Genomic DNA, 23,603 nt, shown 5'->3' with positions numbered 1-23,603 from the left:
CATGGTAAAAAGATATTTTAGAAATAGTGTTTAAGAAGTTCAAATATTAATGTGTTTATTAATCAGAATTGAGAGAAATACTATGAAAAAATGAATTGGATACCACTGAAATAGCAAAATTTGAAACTCTAAGAGGCTATTAAAATATTTCAGATAGGATTATTTCTTCCACAGTTACTACAAAAAAAAAAAAAAAAAAACAGCAAAAACTTACATTATTTTCACATTAACTGAAAATTTAATTTTGCAAAATTGATAGTGTTCTTTATCCTCTTAAAGAATAAATTAACAACATTTAATTCAAAATAGTCTCGTCATTTAGCCGGAAATTCGGAGCATAGGCAGTGGCTCAAACAATTGAGAGTACCACAGATTACACACATCACTACAGTACCCCGACATCAATGCCATTGAATATCTGTGGGCCACACTCGAAATAGTGGTCCAAAAACACAAAATTAAAAATAAAACTAATTTAAAAAAAGTGTTGCAATAAAAATGAGATAAAATATCTTCAAATACCACCAAAAATGGGTCTAATCAGTACCACGACGTTTAAAGGCCATGATAAAAGCCAAAATACATGCAACTAAATACTTACACTTTCTTTTTATGTGAAATATTACAAAAATTTCATTGGTGTATTCTCATTTTTTTTAGATACAAATCGGCATATGTTTATTTAAAATGCTTCTAAAATGTTTCAATTTAGAATTCTTTTGTTGATTGTTCTTTTTTTTTACTTTAAATTAAACAATTTACTATGTGTAAAAATAAAAACATGTTTGCGCCTTTCGTTAATGTGTTATTTATAATGAAAGTTGAATTTATTAAGTAAAAGTAAGGTGTACTCTCAATTTTTTGAACTACTGAATGTATATTTAAGATTGCATATATTACATTTTTGAGCATTAAAAAGAGACTCAAGCAGAAAGCCAAACTGAGCCAAATATTCAAAACTTTAGTGAAAACATTCGATGGGGGGAGGGGGGAGTTTACATTTTGAAAAACATAGAATAAAAAGGATTTCACACATAAAAATATTAAAATTTTTATTTACATAAGACTATTTAAAATTTATTTTTTTATATATTTTGCTGGTCTTCTACATTTTGCTCTTTCTTTCATATGTGCTTTTCTTTCTTCTTCTCTTTTACTTGCCTTCTCAGACTGTAAATAAAATACAAATTCTTAGTAGAAATGAAGATTCCAGATTTTAGATGAGTTTCATATAATATTGTGATAAAGATACATTTCAATTCTCATAAAAATAAAATTATATGGTAAAATCTATATCAGTGAAAAAAAGTAACTAAAAAATTGCCAAAATTTGCCTATTACAAAATAGCACACCATTAATCAGAGTCTTGGCTTCAAATGTTTATCATTCAAAGCATTTTATTCCTAATTTTAGTGCATTATATAAATTGACATAAGTCCTAGAATTTCAAAAATACAGGAAATATTAAATATATGTATGGAAAAAATGAATTTGAACAAGATGTTTGGTCTGAATCTAACTTCAGATTACTCCAATGTATAGGAAATAAAAATAGAATTTTATACACTACTTCAAGCATGAACATTATAATGACAAAGATCTGGATTTTTTTTATAAATGATTAAATGTCCTTGTATATCTCTTTTAAATGTTTAAAATGAATGCTTACATTCCAGAAATTTTGAACTGAAACAGGAGACATTTAACATGCTTTGAACCAATGATGGAAGACATGTGAAATAATTGTTTTAGACCAGCAATTCAAATCATGTGTTTTGGTTTCTTTTATTATATACAATGTTTTTATGATTGATTTTTATGAATGACATTAATTAGCATGGTATTAATAGAATCTAAAATTTTAATCTGTGTCAACTTTTGAAACACAACCTTTGTTTGTATATATAGTGACTCCATCTGAGCAAGTAAAAAATTTTACATGGAGAAAATATGAAAATATCTGGATAATCAGTGAATGAAATGCTTCTTGCTCTTCCCAAATCATTTTGATATATTATTAGGAGAAACAAAAAAATTAAATATGATAAGTTTTTCAATAAGTTGCATTTTATCCTTTTAAACACAATAAAAACTAGCATAAGATCTATAACAAGGCTTCTTAAATTGTTTCAACATTTTTTCCCCCTTTAGGAATTGGAAAATATTAAAGCAACATTTTAATCAGTAAAAAAAAAAAAAAAAAAAAAAGACTTTAATGTTGGAAAATAAATTTTTAAAAGTGCTGCATTAATTAGTCAAAAGAAATCTAATTTTGGATGAATTCTTATTAAATCTTTCAAGCCAGGATTATTTTTGGAAACGTTTTATTAAAAGAACATCATTATTATTATTACTTTATATATTATTAGAATATTATATTAAGCAATTTCCACCTTCCATTGCAATCTAATTTAAGAAGCATTTTCTTACAACTTTACTTCCCAGACTATTTAAATAATTTGATAAAATATCATTTATAATTTGAAACATTTTGATAATGATTTGATTTATAAATATGTATCCAATACATTAAACTTAAGGAAATCATAAGAAAAAAACTTCCTGGGCAGTCAAAAATTTTAAAGTTTATGCAGGGAAAAACAAACATCTAAGGGTTCTATTTACCTTGCCTGTTGTCCATGTTACAACTTTATTTCCAGCAGCAGCATTTGATTCTTTAAAAGATTCATGCGTTTTTTTCAATCTCTCTTCTACAGGAATTCTAGGAAAAATCAGAGAAACACAAGACTTTTAATCTTTTCAAAATTCCACTCAAGCAAAAGTGTGGTAAGGATCCTTACAAGAGATTTATTTTTAAAATTTATTGGTGTCTAGAAAAATACAAATAAATATTAGTTTATGGTAATATAAATAATTAAATTGCTCCATTTTTATATCTCACAGCTCAAAATACAAACAACTTAATACATTTTTTAAAGGTAGTTTTGGGTTAAAAATGTTAGCAAATGTGGTATAGATATTTTAGATATAGATTTGACAAAAAAAAAAAAAAAAAAAAAACATTTATTTGAAAGTTTCCAATTTAGTCAAGAATAATTATAAAAGCTTTTTTTCAATTGTTTTCAGAAAATCAATTTCACATTAATAATTAACATTTATATATTTTTTTTCTGATTTGAGAAAATTTGAATTATGTGTGAATGCATGCAAACTATGATTATTTTCACAGAAAATAAAACAAAAAAACAATTTTCCTTATTAGATGAAGATTAAATTTTCAATCAATTTATTAAAGCAAATAGAAATTAAAATAGGAAAAAGAAAAGAAAAATCCCCCCCCCAAACACAGTTCCCAAAACATAGTAATCAATGTCTACTTTTTTCCTTAATTAATTAAAAAAAAGCATCTTTAAATGGTGGCAACAAATGTTAGTTAGATATAGTAATTTTTTTTCCCTTAACAGATGATCAGAAATATATGCAAAAAAAACCAATCCATGACCTTCCCATCCCAGCCCATCTATCAATCTGCTATAGACATATTTGTGGTGAGGGAGGTAAAGACAACAGATTAGAAATATTAAATGTGGTAAAAGTTCAAAATGTATAATAAATTAAAGAATACCAACAATGCTAAAAATGCATATTTTAGTATTAAAATTAATAGAAATAAATCTGGAGCATAGCAAAATGTTGCACTAAGGTTTCATAGCACTTCTATTTAAGTTAATTAAAATTGTTTTAGCTTGTTTTTCTATACATTCATCCTATTCATTTGTTAAGAATTTTACTATTGTAAATGACCACAACATGTAAATAATATCAATGATTCTTCAGGACTTTTTAACATTAATAGCATAAAAAAATACCTTAAAATAATCAAATAATACTTACGATTCATCTTCATTCTCATCATTTTTGTACAGCAATTTAAATCTTTCAGAATCAACAGCTTTCAATGTTCCTCTTCGTTTTTTATCAGCAGGAAGTTCCACTTCAGAATCTTCAGATTCTTCTTCTTCTTCATCTTCACTTTCAGAAGAAGAACTTTTGTAGTTGTTTTCTTCCTAAATGATGAAACACGTATAATGTAGACTATCTAACATATATATATATATATATATCTTTTATACAAATCCATCATCTTCATATTTTAAGAGCTTATTTTATCTCATATACCTCAAGTAAGTCCATTGGTTCAGATTCTGGAACAATAGTAACTTTCTTCTTATTCGCCCTTTCAACAGTTGCTTTAATGCGTGCATATTCATCATCCGTTTGTTTTATTTCAAAATCAGGATTCTCAAAAAGATCTTTGAAACGATCATCTTCAAATGGATTAACAACCTTCAACAGAATTAAATTATAAGTAAATAGCCATACATAGAAAATTCATTAACATCTAAATATAAAGTAATTTTAAAATATGTGAAAAAATTTAACAAATGAAAAACTATTTGCTAAAAATTACTTAATTAATGAATTTATTAGCTAACAAATTACTGAAAAAAATTGACAGAAATAAATAATAAAACCTCTTCATTGCTATTTGCTTTCTTTTCCAGAAGTTTCTGCGCATAATCCTTATTAATGCTTGGTAATTGCTGCAAAAGATAATTGACAATCAGTAAATCATTAAAATTTATTAGAAAAAATATTCAGAAAAATATTACAAATTTCTGTTCTAACAAATTTATTTTCTTTGTAGATATTTTTTAATTCAATATTAGAATATAAATTAGCTCCTTTAATTATATTAATAATCTTTTCAAGCTAAAATTGCTTATAAGTAAAAAAAAAAAAAAAAAAAAAAATCTGTTTATAATTTTATAAATTAGAATGAACTAGAAATAATAAAAAATATATTTGTTTTAAAATATCTAAATAAAAACATTACAAGCACAAAAGTTAAAAACCAATTCTACAGATTTCTGGAATAAACACAAAAACATAAACTGAAGACAAAAAATTATAAACTTAATGCTCGAAGCTGCCATTTATTTTAATCAATTAATTTAGAGCTCCAATTAGTAAATTATGAAAGAGTGTAAACATTTTGTTGTTGTTGTTATTTGTTCAGATGCAATTAATAACTTGAAATCTAAAGAATTTTGTACCAAAGATACTTTTAAAAACTCATTATAAATAAATACAAATTAGCCACCTTGGGGCTATGTATACAGAAGAGAAGGAGTAGGTTTGGTTTCTTGGTGAATTAAAAAGAAACAATTAAGGAATGTTTCAGTTGATATTATGCTTATATGGAAAAATAATTAACTTAAAAGCTCAGTTTTTAAAATATTTATGCTCTTTTTAAAATTGCACTTTCTGTTATATAATCAAAGCATCAAAATAAAATTGTTAAAGTTTTACTTAATGATTTTTTATTAAATCTATAATTAAATAATTGAACATTTATGCTTTTTTAAAAATTAAATTAGTTATCTTGATTTAAAGTTTTAAAAAAGAAAAATACCTTAACTTGAATTCGTTTTGCATTTCTTTCTTTTTCAATTTTACTCTGGACCATTTTTTTCTTCAGATCCTGATAAGCTTCTGGTTGCATTATTGCTCGAGCCTTCAAAAATAAATGAATGTAATCAAAATTACAGCTAAAATGCAGAAAAATAAGTAACAATATTTTCAACTCTATAAGTAACATACCTTATTATATAACCGTACATCCATGAAATAACCATGCATATAACCTCGAAGCAAATTTGTTCCAATTAGATGGTCTAAATGCAGCTGCTGAAGTTCTTTCTCGGTTACAAATTTGTAATCATCATATACTAAAAGAAGAATTATCAAGATAATTAGTTCATGTCAAATAAAACAACCCTGAATGAAAAGCATTTTGTTTAATTTTAACATTAATTTTATCCTCATATAAAATTTACAATAATTTTACCAGAACTTGCAAATATAATACTTCATTACATATTAATTATGAATTAGAACATTATTTTATGATTAACAACATGTAGTCAGAATAATAAAAAAGGAGTTTATGGGGAGGGAATTTCATCAATTTTTTTTCTGACAATTAAATGTTAGAAAAAGACAGATTTTTCACAAAAAAAATGATTAAATTTTTAGCAACAATGAGAAATTTTATTGGTTATAATATTTGAAATGCTACTGTTATAACAGATGCTAGTGAAAGAATCAAGAATAAAAAATTTCTGCTATGATTGAAGTCCATATAAAGTAATAAAAAAGTAATTAAAATCAGCCATTTTCACACAATTGAATTCTCAATATAAAGAAAAAAAAACTTTACTTTTTTTTAATGCAGGATTTTATTTTAAAGTGAATACACTGAAAAAAAAATCACAATTGCAAAATAAAATATTATTTATTTGAGTTTTGTTCTAAGCAAAATAAGCAAAAACCAACCAAGCTTTTAAAGATGCTTCAGTTGATTTAAAAGACTACAAACTCACAGACATGTACGCAGCAATTTAACTTTCATGATGCAATCACATAATTACTTTTTAATTATCAATGCTAATGTAATCAGTCAAAATAGTAAAATGTAATCAACAACTTTTCTAAGATCTAAACAATATTATAAAGAAATTTTTAAAACAAAACTTTAATATTTTTTTCGTCTTGGAATAAAACACTGGAAATTGTAGTAGAAAATGATCATATTTTAAGTTACATGACATCTAATTTTACAATTTTGTTTGCTACAAGCAACTTAATTAAATGAATTTAAAACTTTTTTTAACTATATATTTAAAAAAATTAAAACAATAACTTTTCTAATACAAACTTATTGTCATAACATGATCAAATTAAGCAGAAGTAGATTTCAGATAAGCCTATTGTGATATCAAAGAATAATAATAAGCATTAAAAAAGAAATTCTAAAATTAAGTTTGAAATATACAATTTTTTATTTCATTTACTTCAATTAAAAGGTAAAATCACAATTTCTAGGTTTTTTTAGCAAGCAAAATATCTGACTTTAAGTCTTTTTTCTTACCTGCATCTTGCTTAGATTCTTCAAGTTCCTCTGTAATATTATCCAAGAAGCAACACCATTTGGGTGCAGGGCCAATAGTCTAAAGAAGAAAACATTTTATAAACAATAAAAAGAGAAAATTTTAGATTTTATGATATCCTCAAAGTCAGATATCACTCAACAACTGCACGATTTTATCATATAATTTTTTTTTAAAAATATCTGCATTTATTGTGCCTTTTTGACAAAGGAAAGAAACAAAACAATGCCATGTTATTTTTAAAACTCCTGCAATGTTTTAGCAACATTATTTATATGACCAGGACTGATCTTGCCATGGGCATAGAAAATATCCTTGAAATATAATAATTAAATGAATATCTCATCAAAATTCTTAATGAAAAGTAAAAGGAAATAAGATGTTATGATCAGTTAAAAGGCATTATGATGAAAAAGTATTATGATTTGTTAAACCATATGTAATGTCTTGATTTAACCATTTAAATCAAGCAATTGGAATACCATAATCTCAGTAACTTGTTAGGTGTAAATAAAATCTCACTTTAAAATGATTATAGCTGTTATTCATAGAAACATTGAGAAGTACATATACAGCAATGTATCATCTAACTACTCTGAATGACATTCATTTTCTGATATTTTGCACCATATATTTGTTTTTCTTAATTGATGGTCAGATAATTTACTATGAAATGAATTAATGCCATATTTCTGAAAAGGTTAGCCAGGACCTGCATAATCACAAAATAAGGATTAAAATTCATTTAAATTTGATTATTTTATAATATTTCCAAAATTTATTAAAAAATTTAAACTTTTTTAGAGTGTTTTCTTATAAACAATGAGTAATCATGAATAATAATTTAGCAGTTTCAACTCTGAAAGTAGTGGATGCAACAAATAGAGTAATGATGATATCATTATGCTAAATGCATTTTTAAAAAAATTGAGAAAACAAAAAGCACTTTATAGAAAGCTAGCTATAAGCCAAATATATATTAACTTATTATACCATAAAAAAATTCATGGAAAAGGTAAAAATAAGAACAAATCAACTAATACTTACAGGTACAAAATACGACAAAATCTTTTTGTCTTCATTTGCCAAAAAGAAAAGACCTAGAGAAAAAAACATATATTCATTTACTAATAAGAATATGCAGAAATCAACTGAAAATACTCATAAAGCATACTTAAATTACCTGAATTAGGAACAATGCATAAATCATTCAGATGAACAGGTGAAGTAACACTGAAATAAAAATCCCCCTGGAAAACGAAATATTTTCAAACAATTATCAAAAAATTAATTTTTTAGCTTATTTTAAAGCACTTTAAGGACTTAAAAATATCTCTATATATTTAAAATAATGTATTTTCAGATGTATATATATTCAATGAGCCAATCACTAGTACAATTTTGTCAATTTTTATTTCATATGAAAGTTAATATCTAAATACAGCATCAATGATCATTTGATCTCCCCTGCTTTCTATTTTTATGGTATCATAAAAAACTATTTCACTGCAAATTCTCTATAGAGGAAAATACTCCAATGAGTTTTCCAACCACAACCTCTATAATGATTCTGTCATTTTTTTTTAATTTATTTCTTATGAGATCATGATCCCTAAATGCTTCAATACCTAATTTTGAAAGATATAGCAAGAGTCCAGATCTCATCTTTAAAAATAGGCATGATTTCACTAATTTAATTCATGAATTAATTTTGCTACTTTACAAGCAAGGCTAAACTACCAGAATAATCCATGTTTATTTCATAGTTGTAGTAATTTTTGTTGTTTTTATTAAGTTGTAAATGATCAAAATTGCTTGGCATGATCACATTACTATAGTTATATAGTGGATAGACAGCTGGTCATTAAAAGCAATTAATACACATCTAATTTTTTTCATATATAAAATAAATGGATTAAAGATAATTAGAAATTAATAACGAAATAAGTACAAAATTTTAAAATATATACTTTACTATCACCAAAATGCATCAATAGTATCATATATAAAATATATCATTGAATATTAATTAACATTGAAAAAATATTCTAAAATTTATAGATAATGTTATTTATTCGAAATAGGGAATGCATATCAAATAAAAATGATACTTCAATTTGAATATATTAACAATACCATCGATTAAAGGTATTGTAAGATGCATAAAATATATACCGTATTTTGCTTCCAGAATTTCACAGAGTTAGGATTCATCGATACTAAAAGTTCTTCATTCGGCACAAATTCAATGCATTTGACAGGTTGATGTAAATCATGAGTTTGTACTAAGAAAGGCTTGTTGGCACGAATATCATATAACATTACCTAAAGAAAAATACATTTTAGTATGAAATGTTATATATATATATATATATACATCAGCTACTGAATGGTTAATAAACAAGCACTGGTTTAGAAAAAAAATGGCTTATAACATATAAGTAGAGCTGCATGTTGCTAATATTTACGACTAATAAAACATTTATTTCTTAAAGTTAAATACATGGTAACAGTTGTTCAGATGGTTATTGTTTACTTTATATCATTAAGTTTATTAGTTTCATCTATTGTTGAAATCGGATATTCATTCTATTCAACCCAGACATTCTCAGAAAAATTAAACTTGTGAGATAATTTCATCATTATGAGACAGCAACATACTTATATAAGGTTATTGAATTTGCTTTAAAACCATGATTATGAAAATTGTTAACAAAATTATAAACAATATACTGTCTATATACCCATAAAATATTCTAAATCATATCAATAAATTCATGCTAAGAAATAAGTTCAAGTTGCACATATAAATAAACAAAGCAGTCAATGAATATCTGAAATATAATATTGAATATATAAAGATTCTAAGATTTGTATAAATATTGTTCTACAGATTCTGAATTAAAAATGTGACAATGAAAACAAAGCCAGCAAAGAGATCTTCAGTTTATTGTTCGGGGTAAAGAGAAATTTCTGTCTGTACTCAAAAACATTCATTTATAGAAAGCTGATATTTGGATAAGTGAAAAATTAGTTTCTTCACTTACTTATAGCAGCATTCCTTAAGTTCAGAATCTAACTCACAAGTAAAAGTACTGACAGCAAATGATTATGAATTTTTTATATAAAAATTTCTTTTGACTTTATTCATACTTAATACTGACTTTTAAAAAAATTTCAATATTTAGGATAACTGAAAAGATTTCTCACCGAATGGCAGAGGGGTCATGAAACAATTCTATAATCGTAATAGAATCACCAATAATAAAATTTTATTTCAAGCTCTTTAATGTAGGCCATTTTTCAATATTGTTTATAAATTTCTTTTGAGATTTCCTAAAAACATGAAATGCAATTGAACAGAAGTATTGAGGTTATTTCAGTGCAGCAAAGTCACAAGTTCTGTAGTATAAATGCTCAACTATTATACATTAATAACATACTAATTTGCTGTGATGCCACCATCTTTCATAAACGTTTTGAGGATCATAAATCACATGGAACGCAAATGGTTTGAGTTTGCTCCAGGAATAAAATACTTGCAAAAAAAAAAAAAGGAAGAAAGAAAGTATTGCAACATTTTTAAAAATATAAATTTAATTTGAAACATAAAAATTATCAATTATCCGTTCTATTCCAAATTATTGTCTAATCCACTCTTTCCAAGTTCACAAAATATAAATTAAACATTAATTTTAAAAAAGAGGGAAAAAAGCATGTAATTCAGAAAATGGCTATGAATATCATTTATTGTTTTTTTTTTTTTTTTTTTGATATTTTGAACCAATGACTTGATGTTGTAATTTTATTATGGTGAGTGAAATTAAATAATTATAATAAAATTATATTTACTTGTCCAGTAAAAGTTCCTACAGCCATTGTTAAATCCCCTTTAAAAGATAGTGCTGTTATAGATGGAAAACCTTCAATACTGAAAGAAATATTATTTATAAATATACTAATATATTAAACAATCAAACATACAAAATCAAATTTTTATCATTAACATAAGATAAAAGTATAGATACAAGTATAGAGTACAAAAAAGTATACCAATATATGCAATATTATAGCAATATTTTTGTTTTTAAAATATTAAAGACTAAGTCCTACTAACTAATAAATTCAATAAAATATTTGACATGGCAACAATAATATAGAATTAAAAAGTTTTGGTGGGAACATTAAAACATGGCAACATGTTTTAGTTCTTAGTTTAATTGTACCTAATCTGTAGTTTGATATCCACAGTGCTCTTTTCATTACACTTTTTATTCCCTTCATGTCCAAATTTTTAAAAGGACTTGTCAGCTTTTAACAAATTATTATTTTTTTACTTATTAATTATTTAAATTTAGTTAGAAATTGGAATTATAGCTCAAATTGGAAATTAGATAAAATGCCCCATTATAGACAGATAAAATGAAATCAGCTGTAATCTTCTGCCATTACTTAGAGAAATATTAAGCTATTATAACTGGATTATGCAAAAAGAAAGCTGAGGTATTTAAAAACTGAAAGTGATCGAATTTTATAAAGAGATCACTATTAAGATCAAAGAGAATCAATACAAAAGTGTCAGCTCTAATTCTACATCATGTAAAAATAATTACTTTAATAAAAAAATAAAACAGCACAAAATTCTGCTGCAATTATTTAAATCTTATCTCAACCTAAAGGATTCTTCTGCTTAAAAAAAAAAAATTTTAGCCTTCGAGAAAGAAGTTTTTGACTTAAAATAAAAAGTTCTAGACATTATTTTTTTGTGCAAATGATTTTATTTAAAATTGAACTGGTGTAAGAAATCATGGAAAATGTTATTACAAAAAATAACTGTATAAACTGGCCATAGATCTGAAAAAGCAATGATTATTAATATTCTCGATTTACAATCCACTCATAGTTAAAAAAATTTCTTCAGAGAAGCAGAAAGATCAAACTTTAGATATTGTGTTCACTTTAGCTTTTTAATAGCTTTAAGAGAGGAATTAATGAGAAGAAAATGTAAATGTAAAAAAAAAAAAAATCTCAATTTTGTGTGTTTTTTTATGATTACAATACTTTCTCTATACTTTGTACAAGAGGAAGTAAAAATTCAATATAATTAATAAATAAAAACTTATCTTTAAATGCATTTTCCATAAAAGATTATTTATTTAAGAAACTGCATTCCAAATAAAGAAAAAAGAATGGGTAGTTACAAATGATGCAAAAATAGCTAAACTAGCTGATTACTAATAATAACCAGATAAATCTGTTTTAAAGATTAATTTCCAATTGAATTATGGCTGTGAATTGCATTTAATGTTTACAAGAATCTTTTACATTATTAGGATTAAACAATTAGAGGCAAATTGTGAACATAAATATATATGTTGAGTATATCATCAAATTCAATTAATTTAGCCAAACTTAAATTCATACTTATCATAATCTGGTACAGCCAGTGCACAATCCAATGTTGCAATTCTCTCCCGTTGACGAGGATCCCATGCTTCCACCTTACCCTGGAATATAAAAATTCCACTATTAAAAAATATTTTTTTAAAAATGGACTACTGACATTTCAATAAAATGTGACACAAAAGAGTTGTCAAGCAAAAATCCTTCCGTTAGAACATTGCTGAAGTAGAAATTAAATATTTAAAAAAATTCAATCCTTTAAGTAATTTAAGAATTTGTTTATATATATATATATATATAATTTCTAGAACATTATCAGTATTTGAATAATGACTTTTTTCATTGTTCCATTTCTTTCAAAAAAATTTAATGGACTAGGTATGCATTTAATTATTTATATTTTGCAACAATATAGTCTTATGATTCTTCTGTCCACAGAATCTCAAGAAAATATAATAAAAATTAAATTCACAAAAAGTAAAATATCTTAAATAATGGAACTGAATCGTTATAATTCAAATTAATCATTGTAAACATGCTTCATTATTCAAATTCTACAAATTTGCTTTATTCTTTAAATTTTGGAACAATAAGTATATTATTTCAAATATTTGCTATGATGATTTTTTTCATATACTGGACAGTTACTTTATTAACTAACATTAAATTAAATTACCAGTTTAACAGACATCAATTTCAAACTATTTTAAAATCATTAATGAAAAAAAAATGTAGTTAAAGTATTGATAAGTTGAAAAAAATGAAGTATTTTCTTTATCATCAATATGTGGATGTTTTGCCATTAGTATCATATATAAGTAAAAATGTATCCTAGATATAGTTATTGAAAACTCTAAGATAATTTGACCTCTGTAGTAGTCAAGGCCATGGATAACCTTTTGTTAATTTTTTTGTGTTTTAATCAGTCCATTTAATTAACATTTTTTTTTAAACTTTTTATCAATTATTTTATTGCTGCAGATAAAACTAAAATTATTGCTATTTCAAAGAAGAACTTGAAGAATAGTGAAATGAGATCAATGGTATTAAAATAACTCATAAAAATAAACTGCATGAGTAAGCCTCAAGTATATAGGCGATACTTTTTACAAGATGGTAAGATATAAAAATAGAAAATTTCACTGTTTTATCTTAATATTTTTATTTTGAAAGTATTTTATTGCTTTATAAAGACAGGCATAGAGATTAGTTTATAGTTATATACCCCCCCCCCATGCATCCTATCACAAAAGATATTATTTAATATAAGGAACAAAGTATTCTAAATTTTAAAAAAATGTTTCCTTGATTTTTTTTTTTCTCTTTTTTCTACTTGTCCAATATCAGAGTACTTATTTACATGAAATAAATAATACTATGTTTATGTATAATTTTTTGAAAAAAATTAAAGGTGTATATCTTTAAAAAATCTGTGAAACTACATTATATCATAAAATAATAATTAAATTTACTTTTCTGTTTTATAGATATTAACATGCACATGTACATTATTCTAATTTGAATAAGAAGGCAAGGCCTAAAAAATAAGCACACACACAAAAATGCATCTTGAAAACAAAAACCATCTTGACAAATATTTAACTTTTAAATATGCAACTACCAATTTCCTTTTTTTTAAAAAAAATTCAGGAAACTAGACATCAGTGACAACTAGCTGGCTCACTGGCATTATTAGCTATATACAATTTCATTTAAATCATTTAGGTATAATCACATGCTCTTAATTCTAGCAAATTAACAGTAGTGTTATTAAACTATCTTGCACAATACTCATTGTGTATCTGTACTTCCTAATTAAAACCTGTCCCATATCATAGCATCATTAAGATCATATTTTTATGGTTCATTTATCTTTTAAATTCTATAGTATTGTAATTTCTTTTCTTTTCTTTTTTTTATTCATTTTATATAATCTATACTAAACAGATATTTTTAAAAAATCTTTCTTCTTTTTTTTTAATTTTAAACAAATAAAAATTATTATTATATTAATTGAAAAAATTCCACCAGTCAGGTAAAATTCAAGCAGTCAACATCACCACAAACTGACACTACCAAAAAAGTATTCTAATTAAACAATTTTAAACATAATTTTAATACATTGAAAATAATTAATATATTTTATCAGAACTTGGCTTAAATAATATTCAGTTGTTATTCTTAGTGATAAGATTTACATTTCAAATTAATGTCAGTTAACTTCATGATGACCATTAATCTTGCAGCCAGAGAAATACTAACTACATAATCTACCAGTAATATATTCATAGAAGCTTTTTATTTATTATCATCTTAAGTTGTTACTGACAATAGCATACACGTTAAAGATAAAAAAATTAACAAAATTCTATTTTTGTTAATAAATATTAGCTAAAAATTATTAGATATTTTTTGTCTTAAAGTATAAACCAAAAATATAACATATACAAGAAGGAATTATGATAATTTTATTACCTCCATTGTTCCACAAGCAATAATGTCATAGTATTCATGTATAGCTAATTTATTCAATGAGCTGAAAATCAAATAAGTTGGAGTTAGAAAAAATTTATTATGAAGCTAAATCAAAACATATATTAATGTTCTCAACAGATTTAAAATTAATTTACGTCAAATCAAATTTTAAAGATCTAAATTTGTACTCATTAAGTTTAGAGCCTAATTTATCTTTCATTAAATAATAGTTAAGCATTTTGTGATCATGTCATTAAATTCAAATGATTCAAAAGTTTATGTTTCTGATTAGTCTAAAAAAGTACAAAAAAAATCAGAAAAAGATTAGAGGAACAGAAATCTTTTTTAATGCCACACTTCAAATATTTATATATGAATGTTAAAAATAAATTTATCCTTCAAATGAGTAAAAAAATTAACAAATAAATTTGAAATTGTATATATTCAAAATATTTTTATCAACTGAATTAAAAAGGGCTACTTAGTAAAGTGTCAGTAAGTGGCAAATAAAAGTTTTAAGACAGATGTTTTAAAAAAACAATATCAGGATTTTAAGCTATATTAAATAATAAAAAGAATGCATAACAAATAATTTGTGCCACAAATATCAAGCCTGCAGATACATTTGTTATATAATGTAATAAATTAATAATTACATTATCACATATATTAGAATATATTTAACATTTATTCTCCTTTTTTTGTCTTCAACTTTTCTTCCATTTTATTATTTAGCTTTCCTCATTCATGCAGAAAATGGAAACAGTTCTCTCTCTAGTAGTTTCATTTGTATCAATGTTTTGGTTTACTTTTATTTTAACCTCATTATAATTGTGTATTATATACATATTTAAATTATATTAATTGACAAAACAGAACGTTAAATATATCATGGACATGCCAAAATAAGAGCAGATTTATTAATAATAACAAAATAAAAAAATATTTTACCTAGCTTCAGTATGATATGGATTCAGAAACCTTCCTTGTTCAAGGTTTAAACGATATATTTCAGATCTAAAATAAAGAATATCAAATTATATTTTAAAACATGAAAGTAGCAACATAATATCCTGTGAAACTCTACAAGTTTGATATCCCCTAATAAATACATGTAATAATATTATTTAGATGAAAAATGGTTTGTTAATAAACAACTCTGGCACAAACTGAAAGTAATGGTTTCTCTTTCTATCAAAAACACTTAATACTATAACTGGAGCAGATTTTTAGTTATTATTAAAAGTAAAATAAAAATAATGTTTATACTAAATAATTTATTAATTATAATACTAAATAATTTATTGCCTTCATGTTTGTTTCTTATGTTATACCTCACTTAACCATTTGTGAGCAAGAAATTTGCTGTAATATATTCAACCCTATCTAAAAGTTGGGCCCATTAAATTTCGATTCATTCTATATTATTTGTTGTCAATTACAATGTATTTTTCAAGCTTTCGTTATATATATGACATAATTATTAGATTCATAAACATACACTGAAATAAGGTATTTTAAGAAATTCAAATCTACTGAACTTGATGGCAGCTAATAATTTATTTCTTTAATTGGCTAACATCGCTTATAACTTTTTGAGCTTTCAAACTGAAAATTAAGATGTTTAAAAATTATTTATTTTAGTATTTGATTTCAATTTGCTCTTTAACATTACATACAAACTAAATTTCAAATTTCTCCATTAACACTTCTGATCGAAATGTAGCAATTAAATCTTCTCTCTCATTTATATAAAAGTAAAGCAACCAAAAAGACTGAAGACAATACAGCAGAAAAGAAAAGAACAATATTAAATAAGAATTTCTTACATGAATATAGAGAATCAAAGTAATACAGATAAAGTAAATAAACCTAGGAAGAAATAAGTTATAAGATCTAATCATGCACATTTAGGACATCTACAAGTTTCTGTGGCAAGCATTGTTATAATCTCTTTTTCTAACCGCTACCTATACCTTTATATTTTAAAACTAAAAATAACAGATATAATCATAAAATAATATTTTATAATAAAGCCAAATAACTTACATACTTTTTCATAGTTCATACTTCTTTGTGCAATTATATGAAAATATAAAGAAAAAATAAATACAAATTATATATTAATATCCTTTTTTGACTTCCATGTTTTGAAATGTGTCTAAATATTTTCATAAATTTCTCTCAAAAATATATAATAGAAAATGCTAAAAAACAAGACGAAAATATTGTGTTTGGAATATTATTCTATTTTATAATTAGATGGCAAATAATCTATAATGAATTCTAAAAGTTTACCCAGCTCCACATGTTAACAGGTCACAAGAAGCTTTATGGTATTTCAAGTCACGGCCAAATTTTGGTATCCTAAGTTTGAAATAACTTCCATGTTGCACATGTAATTCAATTGTTCTATCACATTGAAGTAAAGCTAACTGCAATGGAAAGAAGAAAAAAAATAATTAATAAAAAGGTGCAATATATATATATATATATATATATATATATATGCAAAAATGAAAATTTCATTTTAGATTGTTCCTATTTCTAAATTTAAAACACTTCGTGTTTTATATTAATTCTGCACCCTATTTGCAAGCAATACAAGGGCTATATTCAGATTAATCTTGAAATTCTGAGCCATGGGCAAAAGACAAAGATAACATTTGAACTAGCATCCCTTCTCCAAACTTGCATGCCACATTAATGGGGGAAATGCAACATATAAATATAATAAATATATATAAATTTTGGTTTATATCTGTTGTTACTTTTCAATAATCTCAGCATGGTTTTTGAAGGCAGCACATTTATTGGACATAGAAAACGAAAAGAAAAGAACACAGGTATTTACAATTAAGCACGCAGCATCTTGTTCGCGGGAGGAATGGTGGCGGAACGAAGCGACAGAAGCGGAGTCACACAGATATTCCTACGCGAGAAAAATAGTCCGCTCACTTCATCCCAACACACCCCTCCTGCGAGTGACATTTTTCGAGCATTTATAATACACATAAAAATTAAATGCACACAACAATACAAAAAATTATATGTAAATACAAAAATTAAGAAATTAACGAAATATTTTTCACAGAATACTTCAGTTTTTCTTCACTAACAGCTTTTGTAAGAAAATCTGCAATTAAACATTCTGTTTGAACATATTCTAATTTAATTACATTATCTTTCAACAAATCTTTCACAAAATGAAAACGTAAATTCATATGTCTTGCTTTATTTGAAGACCTGGTGCACTTAATCCACTGAATTGCTGCTTGACTATCTGAATTTAAGGTTACAGCATTATTTATAAATTGTTTACAGTCCAAATAATGTCTTTACATATTTCAGAAATAGCAAATAACTCAGCTTCACATGTTGACAGACTGACACTTTTTTGTTTATGACATTTCCATGAAATTAATGAATTACCTAATTTAATTACACCACCAGAAAATGATTTGCCATTTTCTGCATTCCCCCAACTAGCATCAGAACTTGCATTAAGAAAACCAAACTTACTGTCATAAAACAATTTTTTATCTTTTGAACCCATTAAATATCTTAGAACTCTTTTAGCTAAATTATAGTGCCTTTTTTCTGGTTTATGATTAAATTGTGACAAATATGTTGTTACAAATGATAAATCAGGCCGCGTTCTATTAGCTAAATATAAAAGTTCACCAATTAATTCTTGATACATTGTGATGTCAACCAGTTCATTTGTGGAAGGGAAACTCTTATCTTCTCCTTTTACAATTGGAGTTTTAACACTTTTACATTTTTCTAGATTATGTTTAACCAATAATGATTCAATATATTCAAATTGACACAGACCAATACCATTTTCATGTTTTACAATTTCTATACCTAAAAATTTACCGGTTTTGTTCTCTTGTAATTCAAATATGCTTTTGATGCTATTTACAATCTCTTGATACATTTCATCATTATTAGAAAAAATTGCTAAATCATCTACATACATACATAATATAAAAATATTTTTACCAACAGTTTTAATGAATACACAATTGTCAGAGGCCAGTTGCATCAATCCTAATTTTTCTAATTCACCTTTTATAGTCATATACCAGTTTCTACCAGATTGTGGTAAGCCATAGATACTCTTTTGCAACTTACAAACTTTTTCATCTCCAATTAATTTTTCATAACCAGGTGGAGGTAACATTTAAACAGTTTCTTCAATATCACTGTATAAATATGCAGTTTTAACATCAAAGAACTTAAAAAATAAATTTAATTTAGATGCAAGTGCCATTAACATTCTGAAAGATTCGATGTTCACAACGGGTGAATAAGACTCGGAAAAATCTTTATTTTTTATTTGATTAAAACCTGCTGCTACAAGTCTCGCTTTATATTTTGTTTCACCAGAGTTATCTTGTTTTAAAGAATATACCCATTTACTTTTTATTAATTTTGTTTTTGCAGGCTTATTTACTATTTCCCAAACTTCATGTTTATTTAACGAATCCAATTCATTTTTCATTGCTCTTTCCCAGTTCTTCCAATCAGCACTATTTTTTGCCTCTAAGTATGTATTCGGAATGTTATAAACTACATTAGCTGACATTTTAGATTTGAGCTTTCCGAACGTCTGACTGGAATCTGATTTACGATATTATTACTACTTGATTCAACATCTGGTGTTTCGTTTTCATCCCCTATAGCGGCGTCTGTCTGACGCGAAGTTCTACTAGAACTATTAGTATAGAATTGATGAATCACTATTCTCATCCTCTGCCGATTCATCAGGAATTTCTAAACTAGATATTTCACTTTTTGTTTTTTGATTTATCTCGCATGCCGCTGGAGAAGTTTCAAGAAGTGAATTAATATCCCAAGTTTCTGCTTTCGTTTTCCCCAAATACGCACTACCTTTTAAAGATTCATTGAATTTAACTGATCTCTCTTCTATTATTTTTCGGCTTTTGATGTCATAAATTCGATAACCCTTTCTTTCTCTAGCGTATCCTAGCATTATACCACGTTTCCCTGGAACTTCAAATTTATTTCTCATTACTTTCGGAACGTGAAAATAAGCCACACAGCCGAATTTTTTAAGATAATTTAATTTCGGTTTTCTACCTGTCCAAATTTCAAGGGGTATTTTTTCTTTTCCTTTACGTGGGGTTACATTAGACACTTGGGTGCTACAATTAATGGCTTCGGCCCAAAAGTTTAATGGAAGCTCACTTTCATATAACAAAGATCTAGCCCTTTCTAAAAGAATGCGGTTCGCCCTTTCAGCTTTACCGTTACTTTTACTATTGTACGGAATAGTTTTTTCATGAAATATTCCTGAATTAGCAAGATAAGTATCAAGTTGTTCATTTACAAATTCTAAGCCATTGTCAGTTCTTAATTTTTTAATTCTTTTATCGGTTAAATTTTCATATTTGGCTTTAAATTGTGAAAATATATTAAACACTTCATTTTTATTTTTTAAGAAATAAGTAAAATGCATGCCAGAAAAATCATCCACCAATATCATGAAATATTTTGCGCCACCTAATGATTCAGGTTTAATAGGACCACACAGATCAGCATGAATCAATTCAAGAATTTCAGAACTTTGATTTACATCAATATTAGGATGAGTTTTTCTGGTTATCTTACTTATGTCACAAGTTTCACATCTAAAATCATTTATATCATTAATATCAATATAATCTTTCATTTTAAGCATATATTTAGGATTTAAATGACATAATCTGTAATGCCAAATCTCATAATTACTAGTGGATTGTTTAGAAAAATAATACTCTGAATTATACAATGGTTCCAAATATAATTCTAATCTATTTTTATTTTTAAATGCTTTAGTAACTAAATTATTATCTTTATCAAAAATCAACATGCAATTATTATTCGATTTAATTTTACAACCCTTATCCATCAAACAAGTTACTGACAATAAATTATATCTTAGTTCAGGAACATAGCTAACATTAGTAATTGTTAAATTTCTAGGATTAATACTTACAGTTTTTGTTTTAACTGTTCCGATTCCCTCACACAAAATTTGAGAGTCTTTACCAGCTAAATAAATATCCCTTGTTTCAGGGATTATTTTTTCAAACCACATACTGTCTTTGGCCATATGACAAGAAGCTCCACTGTCCAGCAACCATATTTTATCACTTAGGCTTTCTTCTTGATGAGAAGTAGTAAACACATCACATTTTTGTTGGAGACCTTAGTTCAGAAATCGAGACAACACAATTACGAGAGGCCTTTGCACCTTTTGGGGAAATTTCGGACTGTCGAGTAGTACGAGATCCTCAGACGCTCAAGTCTAAAGGCTATGGGTTTGTTTCATTTGTTAAAAAAGTGGAGGCTGAAAATGCCATAGCAACTATGAACGGTCAGTAGTTAGGAAGTAGGGCTATTCAAACAAATTGGGCAACGAGAAAGCCCCCTGCAAATAGATCTCAAAATGAATCTTCTGCCAAACCTCTCTCTTTTGATGAAATATATAATCAGTCAAGCCCAACAATATCTTTATTGTGAAAGTCTACAAGCTGCAAGTTCTTTCAGCATTATTTTGTCAACCACAGATTATATTCCTAGTCACTTAGATGGTAGAGAAAGAAATATGTTGTAATTATATTTAGGTTAACCATATGCAATATACAATCAGATGTAGTAAAATAGTTTCTGTAAACAATGCTTATTAACTTTTTTATCCACTTGCAAATTAAAAATATTATCATCTCATTTGTAATATTTTATAGTATTAGGTAGTATGATTATATACAGTTTTATAGTATGGTTATAGTATACATCTAAATTCAATCTTCCATCTAAGACACAGTTCTGAAATATCAAACATTGTTAACACCCATTCCTTAAGATTATATAACACATTAAAATCTTAAGTACATATGCAATTAAATAATCAGGAAAAATTCAATTCTTAGGACAATTTTAACATTAAAGAACACAAATTATTAATTCTGTTTAGTAAGGAGTGCATAAAAATCATAATAATAAAAGTTACAAAGTTCATGCGGGCAGATATCCTACAAATGACTTCAAATCAAAAAGCAAACTATTAAAAAATATATATCCTTAAGACTATTAACAGAAAACTATTTATAATCTGAGATCTTTTTAAAATCCGTTTTATCAACTAAATATAGGGTTCCCATAAATTTTCATTCATTTCAACTTGAAAAAAAATCCATATCACCGTATTTTAAATATATATTATATTTATCTAACATTTTTCAATCTTAATATAGCAATTTTGGCAAATAATTTTTGGTGAAATATAATTCTGACAGTAAGATTCCAGACAAAAACCTATTAAAACATAATAACAACTCATTACCAAAACTTTGCAATGAAAGTTGCTACTAATATTATAACAGCAAACATTAAAATTGGGGTGGCTTAATCATTAAATTAACATTGAGATAACTGGTTATATCTTATAATTGATATAATTTCAACGTATTTGAGATGGATTGCACACCATGTATGCAAAGAAGCTCATGAGTTCTATTTGGGCATTTCTACATATTTTGAATATACATACATGAAAAAAAACAAGGATTTTTTTCCACGTTTGAGTTGCAATTCTGTTTAATGGAAGAGATATCAAGTAAAATTTGGCCATGTTCTAGGTTATAAAGACCAGTCTTAACTAAGACCAAAAATAACTAAGAAACTTAAAATTCCCAGTACTTATGAAATTTTTTTAATTTCCCAGCATTTTTCTTGTTTGTTTTTTTTTCTGTTGATTTTTAAATTCCCTGGGTTTTTCTGGTTCTCCTGGTGGTATGGCAACCCTGTTAAAGCTATAGGTACAATTTAAATAATTATTACATCCCACAAGTAGAGTCTTTTTTTTTTAAATCCCACAAGTAGAGTCTTTTTTTTAAGCTTATTGTATAGCTTAAATGGTTCATTTTTCAACAATCTTAATGGTTCCTAAAAAACCTCTCACACATTCTCTCTTTATATGCTCTGTCTTAAAGAACCATTTACACCTTTTCTAAGCTACAGTCATCTTTAGTTTCAGTTTAAAAAGACTGGGACGGATAAAAGACGGATTCTCTTATAGCATGTACTGAACATTTTACCACAAAATTATACAGCTCGCTAATATGAGTACCACAATCAAATACACATGTACAAAATTGACAAAAGTATTTACAAAAAAATTCTTAACGCAATCGCAACACAAACAAAATGAAAAAAATCTTGTTTCATTTTACCTTCTTATAATCATCACTTAGTATTTCAAACTGTACTGCTTCTGCATCAAAACATCGTTCAAATTTCATCGATAAATTATTTACATCAAAACAACGAATGCGTGGTTTATAAATACCGGTCGCAAAAATAAAATTCCCATCACGAGATATTTTGATACCAGTGCTGACACCAGGCATCTCGAAATCCTGAATAAGTTCGATCCGGCGTCTGATATCCACATTTTTCTTTTGGAGCAAACGTCTCTTTCTTTCAGTTAACCAATCTGGTAAAGATTTCCCGCAACTGAGATTGTAAATTTTCACGTTATTATCTGTTTGAATTTGCATTTTAAACGTCGATCAGATGATGCCTAAATTGATTAACAAGATTTCAGAGTTTACGTTTCGAATGCATCCTAAATTTTCTCATACACATGTTCGAATAAAATTGATACACAAACACGTGGTTGCCAAACCAAAATAAATCATTTTTGTATACTATGATAGAAGTAGTAGTAAGAGAAG

General features: G+C 25.9%; 1 protein-coding gene across 1 annotated transcript; it reads right to left on the bottom strand.

Moving 5' to 3' along the window:
- Positions 1-1,026: 1,026 nt before the first annotated feature.
- On the bottom strand, positions 1,027-23,565 carry LOC129969453 (nucleolar protein 10-like). The gene is made up of 17 exons (XM_056084028.1): positions 23,100-23,565; positions 17,152-17,288; positions 15,805-15,870; positions 14,854-14,914; positions 12,400-12,482; positions 10,828-10,906; positions 9,151-9,300; positions 8,159-8,225; positions 8,023-8,075; positions 6,957-7,035; positions 5,627-5,754; positions 5,439-5,540; positions 4,498-4,566; positions 4,142-4,309; positions 3,857-4,029; positions 2,627-2,723; positions 1,027-1,170 (listed from the first exon to the last, which is right to left on the bottom strand). The coding sequence occupies exons 1-17, from the start codon at positions 23,424-23,426 to the stop codon at positions 1,078-1,080; spliced, it is 1,932 nt and encodes a 643-aa protein (XP_055940003.1). The 5' UTR covers positions 23,427-23,565; the 3' UTR covers positions 1,027-1,077.
- Between the last annotated feature and the right edge of the window lie 38 nt (positions 23,566-23,603).

The sequence above is a fragment of the Argiope bruennichi genome, chromosome 5 (assembly GCF_947563725.1).
Source record: "Argiope bruennichi chromosome 5, qqArgBrue1.1, whole genome shotgun sequence".
NCBI lineage: Eukaryota > Metazoa > Arthropoda > Arachnida > Araneae > Araneidae > Argiope > Argiope bruennichi.
Note: the sequence above shows the minus strand (reverse complement) of the source record. Positions and strands in the feature narration are given on the sequence as shown.